The sequence below is a fragment of the Vicugna pacos genome, chromosome 19, assembly GCF_048564905.1.
Source record: "Vicugna pacos chromosome 19, VicPac4, whole genome shotgun sequence".
NCBI lineage: Eukaryota > Metazoa > Chordata > Mammalia > Artiodactyla > Camelidae > Vicugna > Vicugna pacos.
This window is the reverse complement of record NC_133005.1, coordinates 21,331,527-21,344,506: the sequence shown is the minus strand read 5'-3', so window position 1 is coordinate 21,344,506 and position 12,980 is coordinate 21,331,527. Positions and strand designations below refer to the sequence as shown.

The 12,980-nt window shown below is 39.1% G+C and overlaps 1 protein-coding gene across 4 annotated transcripts in view; it reads left to right on the top strand.

The window, feature by feature from the left end:
* Positions 1-12,980, top strand: part of PTPRA (protein tyrosine phosphatase receptor type A) — a 115,408-nt gene that overhangs the window by 39,711 nt on the left and 62,717 nt on the right. Inside the window, exon 1 of one of the 4 annotated variants that reach the window (XM_072943918.1) lies at positions 4,717-4,750. The exons of the other annotated variants lie outside the window; for them this stretch is intronic. Within the exon in view, the coding sequence (XP_072800019.1) occupies positions 4,730-4,750 (21 nt within the window). The 5' untranslated portion in view covers positions 4,717-4,729. Of the gene's footprint in view, positions 1-4,716; positions 4,751-12,980 lie in introns of those variants that run through there. 4 annotated transcript variants of the gene reach the window in all.

Below are 12,980 nucleotides of genomic sequence, written 5' to 3'. Positions count from 1 at the left end.
TTTCCATTGTCTTTTGGCTTCTGTCTGTAGTAGTCAGGCTTCTACAGAGAAACAGAACCAGTAGGATACGTGTACATGTATATATAAAAAGATTTATTTTAAGGAATTAGCTTACCCACTTATGGCAGCTTGGTAAGTTCAAAATCTGATGAGGGGTTGGGCAACAGGCTGGAGATTCAAGAAAGTTGAAGTTTGAAGATAGTCTGCTGAAAAATTCCCTCTGGTTCCAGGGAAATGAGCCTTTTCTTCTGTTCAGGCCTTCAGCTGGTTAGATATAGCTCTCTCACATTATGACAGACTTTACTCAAAGTCCACCAGTTTAAATGTAAATCTCATCCCAAAATACCTGCATGGAAACATCAGACTAATGTTTGACCAAATATCTAGGGACCATGGTCCAGCCAGTTGACACATAAAATTAACCTTACAAGTCTATCCCTTGTCAACTTGGTACTCAGATGCACTTCTTAAGCCATATTTAATCTCCAAATAAAGACAGTAGCAAGGCCGTGCTTCCACCACCATGTGATACATCTATCCTGCATTCAGTCAAAAAATTAGTACCCCTTTCTCAGAAGAAGATACAAGTCTTTGGATGATGTTAACTTTTCTCCTTGATATCTTGTAGCTTAAATATTGAGATATAAAGTTAACAATATGTAAATACTATGATCAGCTGTTTACTCTTAATTTTTTTGAAGAAAATATTTCTATATCTATTTTCTGTTGCTGCAAAGCCAAAGATCTCCAAACTTAGTAGTTTAAAGCAACAACCATCTACAAATAGTCCTCGACTTATAATGGTTTGACTTACGATTTTTCAATTTTATGATGGTGTGAAAGTGATATAAATTCAATATAAACCATATCTCTAATTTTGATTTTTTTTTTCCTCTGGACTAGCAATATATGGTACAATACTTTCTTGTGATGCTGGACAGCAGCAACGAGCCATAGCTCCCATGTCGGCCACATAATCACAAGGATAAACAACATATACACTTAGAACCATTCTGTTCCCATTAAACCATTCTTGTTTTTCACTTACAGTACAGAGTTCAACAAATTACAGGAGATACTGAGCAGTTTATTATAAAATAAAATGTTGCTCAACTGTTGGCTAATGTAAGCACTCTAAGCATGTTTAAGATAGGCTAGGCTATTGTGTTTGGTAGGTTAGATTACTAAATGCATTTTGGGCTTAGGCTTTTTTCAACTTACAATAAGTTTATCTGGACATAACCCCACGAAAAGTCAAGTAAGATCTGTAATTCGTTTTCAGTGCTGTGAATCAGAGCCTGTGCTGGGTTTGCTGTTTGGTTCCTCTGTGGTCTTGACTGGAATTATTCCTACAGCTGTAGTCAACTGGTGGTTATTCTGGAGCTGGGATTGTCTCAAGCACATGTCTGGCTATTGCTGTTAACTTCTGCTGGGGCTCTCTATGTAAAGGGGTCAGCCAGGGCTTCTTCACATTATGGCAGCAGTGTTCCCAGAGAGCCAAATGGAAGCTGCAAAGTCTTTTAAGGCCTCAACTTCAAAGTTATGCCATCCCTCCCACTGCATTTTATTGACTCAAGCAAGTCATAAGGCCAGCTCAAATTCAAGAGTTGGGGAAATAAATGTTATCTTTTGGTAGGAGGAGTACCGAAGTCTCATTATAAAAGGTGTACACGCAGGAATTGGAGGGATGTTTGTAGCCACCTTTGCAGTCTGCCACAGTATTTCTTTTTTTTTCTTCTGAATACTTAAATTTTTTAAAGAAAGAAAATTCTTATATTTTCAGAAGTATTACTTTGTTGTATGTAGACACAGACTTCCGTTTTATTTATCTGCTTGTGGTTCCTGAAATTTCTTAAGTCTGTGGCTTGATGTCTTTTGTCAGTTTTGGAGAATTTTTAGCCTTTGTCTCTTCAAATATTTCTTCTGTTTCATCTCTCTCTTTCTTCTTGACTGGGACTCAGATTACATGTGGGTTAGATCATCTCACTTATATTCTCTGTAGTTCATATCCTCTCATCTCTTGTGTATTTTTGATCCTCTTGCCTCCCTCTACTTTATTCTGGATACTTCTTTTTGACCTATCTTTCATTTCATGAATTCTCTCTTCAGCTGTATTTTATCTGTTCTTAAATCGTTCTGTTGAAATCTTTGTTTTTAACAGATTTCTATTGAAATCTGTTGTATTTTCTCAGTTATAAAATTTCTATTTGGTGAGGTGTTGTGTTTTTGAGTTCTACCATTACATTTTTAATAGCATTGACTCTTGGCTGAAATTCTCAGTGCTGTGGTACCATTCTTGTCTGTTTTCTACAGATTCTCATGTTATTTCCTCACGGACCAGATGTTATATTTTTAAAGCTGTTTGTAGAAATAATATGAGACCCAGGATGATATCTTCTTTTAGAGGATTTATATTTGTTTCTGGGCTTGCCTAGGGGTCAGGAATTATTTTAATCCAGTTTCAGTGATTGAGTTACTTTTAAGCAGGGGTAGGTTGACTTCAGTCTACTACGTGGGATACCTGTTATGTGTGGGAAGCTTTGCTAGGTGCTGGGTCGGTCATGTGAGCAAAGTAGACATGGTCTTTGATTCACATAGAGCACAGTCTTGATTATAATTGACAGGTAAATACATATGCAATTAAGTTTTTTGAAAGCAGTGAATAGACTGTTATGGTAATGAATATCTGGAGTGGAGAGGGAGTGAGCATGGTCCTATTAAACTAACTGGGGCAGGTTTTGTTTAAGCTGAGACCTGGCTGATGTGAGAGGATCAGGAGCAGAAGCTTTCAAACAGCAGCAGTGCCAGTATAAAGAATGAATGGCAAGAAAAAAATGGGGAAGGAGAAAGGTGGGGGAGAGAGTTGGGATTCACTTAGAACCATAACAGTGAGTTCTGGGGGACAATACCCACACCTTCACCCCACCACACCATTTTTCTTTCGTTTCCCTTTAGAAAGATGAGTGAATTGGAAATTGACAAATCTAGGTTCTAGATCTAGCTCTGTGATCTTTGACAAGTACACCTAATTCTTCATTCAAAGCAACATGGAGGGAGAGGAGAAGCAGAGGACAAATGTGGAGGTGGGATGACTAGTAATAAAAGGAGCACATGAAGAGAGAGACCATGTCAGATTTCTTTGTATTCTTCACAAATGTTTTCACTGTTTGGCATGTATAGTAGACATTCTACACCTGTAGACTCAGCAGAATGAGAACAGATCAGATCACGTTTTTAATGGGAAATTAATCATAGAAGAGAAGAATAAGGATTTTCCATTTTATTCTTCAACTGAAAGGAAAGAGTAAATGAATCAAAATGAAGAAAAGTCATATTCATCTACCTCCTGGATGAGAAGAGTTTTATTGGCTAGCCTGAAATGTGTGGGTAACATGAGAATGGTGGGTGAGAAAACACTTGAGATGTGAGCGCCTCAGGGACAGGAGCCTCTCTCTCCTTTGCATCCCCACCTGGCACAAGACAAGGAGTTTAGCTGAACAGATTAACAAATGAGTGGTTCCCTGCTTTGAAGCAACTTTGGCTGTCCTTACCTTGCCAGACAGGTTTACCATCCATTTGCTTTGTATAACTTCCAGGAAGAAGTTAAGAAACTATTTCCTCTTATAATATTACTAGCCCGAACTTCTGATCTATCTGATTTATGGATTATAGAATTTAAATTTCTTCATAGCTAGCACTCAGAGAACGTGTTGTTACACTGAGATAAGCAAGATCATACTCATAGAGCCTTGTGAAATGTATTCTGCCTCTGGCCGTAGGCCCTAGGTCTCGAGCTGAAATTTGAGAGGGAAAGATGGAAACTTAGTAGAGTTATACTCCCTGTTTCTTAATTTTCCAGCCATTGTGTGAGGTTTCCTTTTTCTAGAAAGAGACTAATTTGGAATAAGAATGAATTCGCATCAGTAAAAGCAAAGCTTTAAGTAGGTCATCTGACTTTGCTTTTGTGCTCCACATTCACTCTGGTTATAAAAAGGCCTTTCATGAATTTTCTAGGCTTTCATCACTGCCAGACTCTCCACAGGCACTGTGAAAGAATTAAACTACCCCACACCCCCCATGCCTGTCTCATGGACTCTTTCGTAGAGTACACACTGCACTGTGTTTAGCTCAGCAGGAGCTCTTTGCAGACACTGAATATATGAACAGTCCTCCTCCCAGATGAGAGAATTCAGTATTGATTAGTGCCATAGCCACAAAAGTCAGTGTCCACCAGAATCTAATAGATATTAGTGACTTGCAGCCTGATTTTTGCCAAATTAGTAGGCCAAAGTTTGTTTATGTTAAAGTTATAAGTAAAATTGGCCAGTAGATAATTTCTGTCTAATCAGTTGGATAGGAGGTTGATGACTGCTTCAGACAACCGACATCCTATTAATTAACTTTGTAAAAGAAGATAATCAGCGCTGAAATAGTTTAAGTTTTGCCTGCAGGAGTAGAGGAGGAAAGTAAACATGGAAATTTGAAGGGATGGTAATGAAACAGCTTGTGGCATTACTGGGAGTAGTTAAGGATTTACATTTTACTGGCATTGAGACCCGTATATCTCAAGGAAACTATAACTACAGTTGGTTCTTGGTCAACATGGGTTTGAACTGTGCAGGTTCACTTATATGTGGATTTTTTTTCAATAGTAAATACTACATGATCCACAGTTGGTTGAATTCCGAGGGTGAGGAAACACGGATATGGAAGGCCAACTATCCAGTATATGTGGATTTTCAACTACATGGTGGGTTGACGTTCCTAATCCCCATTTTTTCCAAGGATCAACTCTATATAAGAGTTAGCCACTTTTATTGATTTTTTTTCAAGGACTTCAGCCTGTCAGTTACAATGAATTTCAAACAGTTCTGGTGAAATTAGTCTCTTGAGGGCTTTCCAGTTTATTTACTCTGTTGTTCCTACTATAAAATATTCTCCAATAGCTTCTGAGTTTTTAGTCACTTAAATCCTTTATTTTTTCTAATCGTTAGTATCTCCTATCAAGGCTAGACTCTGGTTCAGCAGTTCAGCTATTTTCTTGCTAGTACTCAACCCTGTTGCTTATAGTTCTGTTACATTGACCCAAGAAAACTTTAATTCTGTATCTTCTCCAAAACATCCCTGCTTAGAGCATTTTTTCCTAGGCCCTTAGGGCTACCCACTGTCAACATTTACTGCCATTTTCTGCAGCAGCAGTATTAGTCTTATCAACTCTTAAAACTTTATCCCACGATCTCCTCTTTTTTTTGCTTTTAATTTTGCTATGTACTTCACAGAAAATTTTGAAGATTAAAGCTCCCTCACTTTTCTACCAGTTCTGTCTCTTTATTTTTCTTGTATACCTTCCTTTTCTTTCTGTCTGATTCCTTCTTACCAGCATTTATAATTTATATGATAATATAAATTATCATAATAATTTTATATGATTTATATTATGATTTGTTCTCTTAACCTAGCAAGCACTCTCTTGAGTGCAAATCAGTGGCTATTTTTACTGGGTATAAAAACTTTTATCTTGTCACCTTGATAGCCCCCCTAATAATTTGCCTATGTGTTCTTATGGATTTTCTATGTAAATGATAATATTTCCTGAAAATATGTAGTCTTACCTAATTTTTATGATTCTCATTTCTTTTTTTTACTGCAAAGGCTGGGACCTCTCATACTATTTTTCTTCTTTCTTTTTTTTTTATTGAAATATAGTCAGTTTATAATGTGTCAACTTCTGCTGTACAGCATAATGGGTCAGTCATACATACACATATCTCATATATTATGAATAGAATAGTGGATCAGCTTGTCTTATCCTTATGTTAAAGGGAATACTTTCAGTGTTTCCCCATTGAAGATGGTAATTGCAAGGTTTTGTTGCTTTAAAATAACTTTTATTAGGTTAAGAGGTTTTTCTTCAATTCCTAATTGAGAGATTATTTAAAAATCATGAATTCATGTGTTTTAATCCAGTGGTTTTTCTACATTAATTGAAATGATTATATGATCTTCTTTAATATGGGTGAGTTATATGTATAGATTTCATGTTAAAACATCCTTGTACACCTTGGATAAACTCAAATTGATCATAGGTTACCTTGTTTATATACCAAATTCAATTTGTTAATAGTTTGTTTAGGATATTTGAATCTGTGTTATTGAGTGGAAGTGGGCCTATAATTTCATTTCCTGTAATATTTTTGTGCTATTTTAGTGTCAGGTTTCACTCACCCTTTAGAATGAGTTGGGGATTATTTCCTCTTTTCTGCTCAACTAATTCCAGAATGATGTTTGCTAGCACCCATGTGCACATGGTGGAACAGGCTCCCCCCAAATGGCTGCTACCAGTGTCTGTGTCCCCAGAGTGAGCTCTAGTTGCCTCATGCCTCTCTGGGAGGCTCTCCAAGATGAGCAAGTAGCTCTGTCCCAGGCTCCTTTCAAATTACTACTTCTGTCCTTGATCCCGAAGCATGAGGCTTTGTGTGCACCTTTTGAGAGGTTATTTCCCATAGCCCTCTGGGACCTCCTGTAAGTAAGCCCCTGGCCTTCAAAGCCAAACTGTCTGGGAGCTTGTCTTCCTGTGCAGGACCCCTGGGCTAGGGAGCCCGATGTGAGACTCGGACCCCTTGCTGCTTGGGGTGAACCTCTGCAATTATAGTTGTCCTCCTTTATGGATCTCACACCCATCTTGTGTGGTTTCCTTCTTTATTTCTTTAGCTGTAGATCTTTTCTGCTAGATTCCAGTCTTTCGCATCAATAGTTACTCTTCAAATAATTCTAATTTTGGTGTGCCTGCGAGAGGAGGTAAGCTTAGTGTCTTCCTAATCCACCATCTTGGCCAAGCTTCATCCCTGGTTTGTTTCTAAAATTTATTTTATGCATATAACCTGTACTATATTCTGATTTCATATATCCAATAGTTTACTCCAAGGTATGCTTTAAGCAGAACAAATACTTTCCCATATTGTCCTTTGTCTTGATCTGCAGTATGTTTATACCAAACTGTTTTGTTTAATGAAGTAATGTAATTGACCTCCTTGCCTCCAGTCTCATCTTTTCTCTAGGCCCCAATAGGTGTAACTCGAAGATAGAATTTAACAACTTCTTGCAGCATTAATGGTAATTTTCATTGTCTTCCTAAGTTTATCTATGGAAACAAGCTTCTCTTGAGAGCTTCAGACTCTGCCCTTTATTTTGGACCTTTATTGCACTTTCTCTCAATAGAAGACCTATAATGAAAGTTGATTTCTTTGTTCCAGGACTTCTTCAGAAGCCCTTCAGCAGTTTTTCAGATTCTTCTCTCTCACTGGCAAGGATTCAGTGTGCTGTTCCTGCTCCACCCTCCCTTGGTGGCATGTATCAGTTTTTTACTCATCAACACCCACCTACTCCTGCCTCCTGTGCTTGTCACGTGTCTCCTGCCTGGCTTGCTCACTGCTGCTTTTGTCAGTCTTAACAGCTGTCTTCTTCCATTCTTTGGCTTACTGCCTGACTTTCATGGCAGCTGCTCTGTCGTTGCCTGTCTGCCATTCTGCTCCTTCTCCTACCCTTCACCCCCACCACTTCCCCATGTAGGTACAGTATGTCCTGTAGTGCTGGCCATTCTCAGTGTTCAGAACTAAGCTCATCACCTTCCCTGTGGTACATCCCAAAGCGATCATCCTCCTGTTTACAGTATTTAGATTCCTCTAAGTCAGACACCTGGGCCTTTCTTACCTCTGGCATCTCCTTGTTAAGTCTTCAGTTCTGCCGCTGTAAACTTACCAGCCCTGCTCTGAGGTCCTCCTGGTCTGTTGGCTACATTACTCCTGAAGGCTTTCGTCAGCAACCCTCCTAACCTCAGACCACACCACTGTCTACCCTGCTGTCAGTCATTGTTTTTAAAACCCGATTGTTATGGTCACCCTCCCTGTGTTAAAGCTTCTTTTGGTTCCTCAGTGTGTTCAGTGGAAAGTTAAAACTTCTTATTGTGGCCTAAAGGCCCCTTTGTCATCTGTTCACTGCTGCTTCTGGCCTCATCTCCCGCATTTCTTTTACATATCTTCACAGACCTCAATCTTTCATGTCTGCCGTTTTCACATTCATTTAGCAGATGTTTATTGAGGTCCTGTTTGATGCCTTACCTAGTTCTTTAGCCATTTCTGGAGCCAGATAGGCTTTTTCAAGCTTCAAAGACCTCTCTGCTTAAAAAAACTGTTTCTTGTTTCGACCCTTCTCTTGGCTAACTGCTTTTTGTCCTCCCAAGCTCATCTCAAGCAGTAACCCTTCTAAAAATTTCTTCTCTGGTCTGTAGTTCCAGCATCTCACTTCACTGTTAACTGACTAGCCTTATGCCAGGTGAATTTTTCAGGGTTTGGATAGTTTATTTGTGCCTCACTATTGGTTCGTGAACTCCTTGATGATAATCTATATCTAGTCCATATCTAATCTGTCGGTATATTCTCAGTATCTGGTGAAACAAGAAAGGAAGATCATGAACTTTGGAGTTTTAAAAGCCCTGAGTTTCATTTCCGGTAGCCACTTAATAGGTATGTGGCCACGAGCAAATTCCTTAACCTCTGTGATCTTTAGAGTCTTCATTTGTAGAATGGAAAAACAATATCTAACTCCTAAATTGGTTGGGGGGATTAATTTGGTTAAAATACATAGAATGCCTAGTACAAGTGCCTACCTGCCTACCACACAGCAGGCAACCAAGGATGTAGTTGTAAAAATAGTTTTTCTTCTTAATAATAAATAATAAAATGTTGACTGAGCAATTGGCTGAAGGAACTGAACTGAACTCTCCTTCTAGGTGCCTTTTCTCGAATCAGAGAGCTTAAACAGCTCTCGAAGAAGACCCTGGCAGAGCTTAACAGCCCTAGCTGCCATTTCTTTGTTCCTGCCACACCTGGGAGACATCCTTCAATAGTCTTTAAGCTTTTGAAAGGTCAAATAGTGCTATGTAAAGAAAAGTCAGGTAGACTTGGATTTGAAATCTACTTCTACAACTACCAGCTATGTGACCATCTCTCAGTTTATCTTCAAAATGGAAGTAAGAGGAGTATCTCTCTTGTAGATGGCTGTGAGATTTAACTGAGAGAAAAGGCCAGATATTGAAATAAATATGTACCCGACCCTTGATCATATTTTATCAGTACTAATGTATCTTTGAATAGATGGACTCTGAAGGGAAGCTGTCAGAGCCTGAGTCTAAACTCTGGGGAATGTGCAGATTGGCTGAGCTCCCCTTTGCTAGTGGAAACTTCATAATATTGATTCCTTATAACATTTTTTCTTTAGCAAATGTAGGCAGCATTGTGCTTCCTGGCAAGAGCTCCTTCCAGAGCACCCTCAGCATTTCTCTTCCTCATCCATCACAAGTCATAATGTTAGGAGTTGGTCTTCTTACCCTATAATTATAACTGTCTGTATCGGGATTAGGGTTGGTTGCATGTATCAGAAAATATATTTTTCTTGTGTATATGAAATCTGAAAGTAAGCAGGGCTAGTGTGGCAGTTCAGCAGTGTCATGAGAGAACCCAGTCTCTTTCTAGCTCTCTGTTCTGTTATCTTGAAAGTCACTTCAGAGTCTTAATGGCTGTTCCTGGGACTCTAATCATCACATCTAAATTCTAGATTACAGGATACAGGACAGGGAAAAAAGCTGCCCACCCTCCCTTTTAAACTACCTTCCTAGAGCTCTCATAAAATACTTTTCCTTTTACCTCCTTGTTCAGAACTTAGTTACTTGTCCACGCCTAGCTGAGGAATGGGTGTGTTCTCCTTAGTACTAGCACTCGATTTTCATTCTTTCTTTGTCCCCTTACTCTTAGGTGAAAATGGCATGTCTCTTAGGACCTCAGGGTTCATTGATGGGGAGTGTATGTCTGGGCAAGGAGTGTTTTTCTTTGGCCAGAAGCCAAAAAAAAAAAACAAAACAAAAAACTTTCCGTAACAGATATGTAGTATGGCTCTGATGGTTCCTTCATCTTGGGTGCAGGATACATATTTCAAATAATTCACCCCTGAAATGTGTGTAAGCATGTATAATTGATTGTTTATAAATTTAACATCCAAGGTTTCTGTGGTTCAAGAGAGACTCCCTATCCCACAGGTAAGCAGCATGGTAAATTGTGGTAACACCAATATTAGCATCATAGGGTTGGGGAGGATTAAGTGAGAGGAGGCAATACAAAACACAGTGCAGGCTGGGCTTTGAGATGGGACAGCAGTTGTGAGTGATTTAACAGTTAATGAGCACTGCCTACCACCCATGTCCCCGCTGCAAAATTCAGACCCTCCTCATGATTCCCTGGAGAATATCTCAGATCTCTGATGCTGAATTTGAATTTTACAAACGTTTAGGAAATGTTCTTAGACACTCGAATATCAGGAAAACAATAATTGTGATTTCTCAGAACTTCCTTTGTTGTTTGTCCTAAGGCTTTTAAGAATTGCTAATGACATCTTGGTTTTCTTCTGTTATCTGAATGTTAAACTGCCCTGATTGAGTACCCTAATGTATGTGCAGTGGAAACACATTTTTTTAAGTAAGAAATATCTTTGTAATGAAAAAAGAACTGCATATTAGCCCTTTGGGTGTGGTGGGGTAGAGAAAGAACACAGTGTGTGTGCCTTTGTGACCAATAAATTAGGGAACTACCCAGACCTTCATGACTCATCTCCCAACGCCTCCCTGTTCAGTTATTCTATACTCACATACCAAAGGCTTACGGTACGATTCACAAGTGTTTTTGAAAAAATGGAAAAATGTATAAGCTCGAGTTTTTTCCATTATTTGGCTTTCCTGAAATACATAATTCTGTCCTTACTTAAGGCACTGTTGCCCAATCAAAAATAACATATAAGAAAGAAGATCTCTAAAGAGCCTCCTCATTCTGTTTAACAGCTGCATAGTATTCTATTTATGAATATGCCATAATTTATTTAATTATGTCTCCCTCTCCCATTGATAAACATTTAGGGGTTTTTTTTTTGGTTTTTTTTTTTTTTTTGGTCTTTTTGTATTGCAAACAGTGCTGCACTGAGTAATCTTGTACATAAGTCACTTTTAAAGTGTATCTGTAAAGTTCTCAAGTAGAATTGTGTCAAGGGGTTGGTACTTTAATAATTGAGATAAATATCTACAGATCGTATGAGAGTACTTGTTCACACAAACCCTTGCCAATGTGGTGTTGTTAAAGATTTTTATATTTGCCTGTGTGATAGGTGAAAAATGATACCCTAGTATAGCTTTAATTTGGCTTTCTCTGATCATGTGTGAAGTTGAGCATCTTTTAAGAGGACTATTTTGTTTTCTATAAATTGTCTGTTTCATCTCTTTTGCCATCTCTTAATCTTTAATTAAAGGCTGTAAAAATGTTAAAAAAAAAAAAAAAGGAGCCCTTTATATATCAGGGAAATTAGACCTTTGTGAATGAGTTTGAAATACTTTTAAAGAGCTCATTCTTTTAAAATATGGAGGTAGTTGTTCTAGTGGAATGGTGAAAAAGAAGCCAGATTGCCATGGAGACAACTCCTTCTAGAAATTTGGCTGTGAATTGGAGTAGAGAGAATGCTAGCTGGAGAACTGAAGTAGATTGAAAAGGATTCTTCTTTTCTTTGAGAAATTCTTAATTGTGTTTAAATGCTGTTATGAAAGGGAGGAGTTAAATCTAGGAGACGGTCGTAGGGGATCTATAGGACAAGGTTCCTAGGGGACTGAGATTCGTGGGAGGAATTGCAGAGAAGGAGGAAATTTGTAAACAAGGTGACTATGCGTTAAGGCTGTGCTGGTCTGGTGGCTTTTGTTTTCTCTAAGGTGAAGGTAAGGCCAGTAGCCAAGGATGTGAGAGGAGATGTCTGGAGAGGAGAGGAGGTTCTCTGAAATCATTGTTGTGGAGGACTGGGGAGGGAAATGAGTAGGGAAATACAGAAAGATTACAGAAAGTGTTCAGAGTTCCACTGAGGCAGAAATACTGGTATCAATCTTGTGGGTTGTTTGATTTTCTTAAGGAGCATTTGGCATCCAAGTGTAGGGCTGACAGTTGGATTAGTTCAAGATTTGGGGTTATTTTCCCCATGTAGGAGTAATAGAAGAAAAATGTAGCTAAAGAATTTAGGATATTAGCAAGGGAGTGAACCGACACCAAGTTTTCTTGGTTGTGTAGGAAGGGAAATAAAGACTGGATGAGATACTGGAAAGAACGTTCAAGGGAGGTTCAAGGGACACAAAGCCTGGAGGAGGTCAGAGAACAGATGCAGTAGACATAATAGAGTGAGAACTGCGAGGGTAAGGGTGTCGGCTGCAGAGCGGGAAGGTGGGGTTCAGTGGGAGAGCTTTTCCTGGTGCTGACAAAACCTAGAGGGCAGCCATTGTCATGACCAGCCCCCAAGGAGTGGAGGGATAAGGTGGTTGGAATTGAAGAAGTCAGGGAACTCAGAGGCTTGTCTGGATGTGAATTGTGGTGACTGTCATCTCTGGGGATGTTGAACAGTCTTCCAGTAGAATATCAGGACTTTGGGATGGGAAGAAAACTGTGAGCCACTTTGCAATGTCGTCAGTGACAAGTGAGTACCAGGAAAAGCCCTCAGGAACAAGGGCTGTTAGAGCAGACTCCAGGAAGAATGGTTTGCATATGGCATCCTTGGAGACTGAGGAAGCCTGTATCCTGACAGCTTTGGATACTCGGAATAGAAGACCTGGATACCAGAAGAGGAGACGTGAAGCATGGGTGTGGCTGAAGGTTAGTCAGGCGGTCAAGAAGTCACAGGAATTTACCTGAGGGTCTTCATATTCTCTGGGAAGAATGAGATCTTCACCATGATTTTCCTGGTTGTGATCTATGGATTTATCTTGTTAGTGACATGGATCTTAAATTCTGACCGAACTCTCCCTAGTTTCTGCATACAAGTCCTCTCCAACTTGGCACCTGCTATGCATTTGTTCTTTTCCCTTGTATCTTTTGCTGCTCTTTCTTCCGCACTTTCCTTCTTTTAGTTTT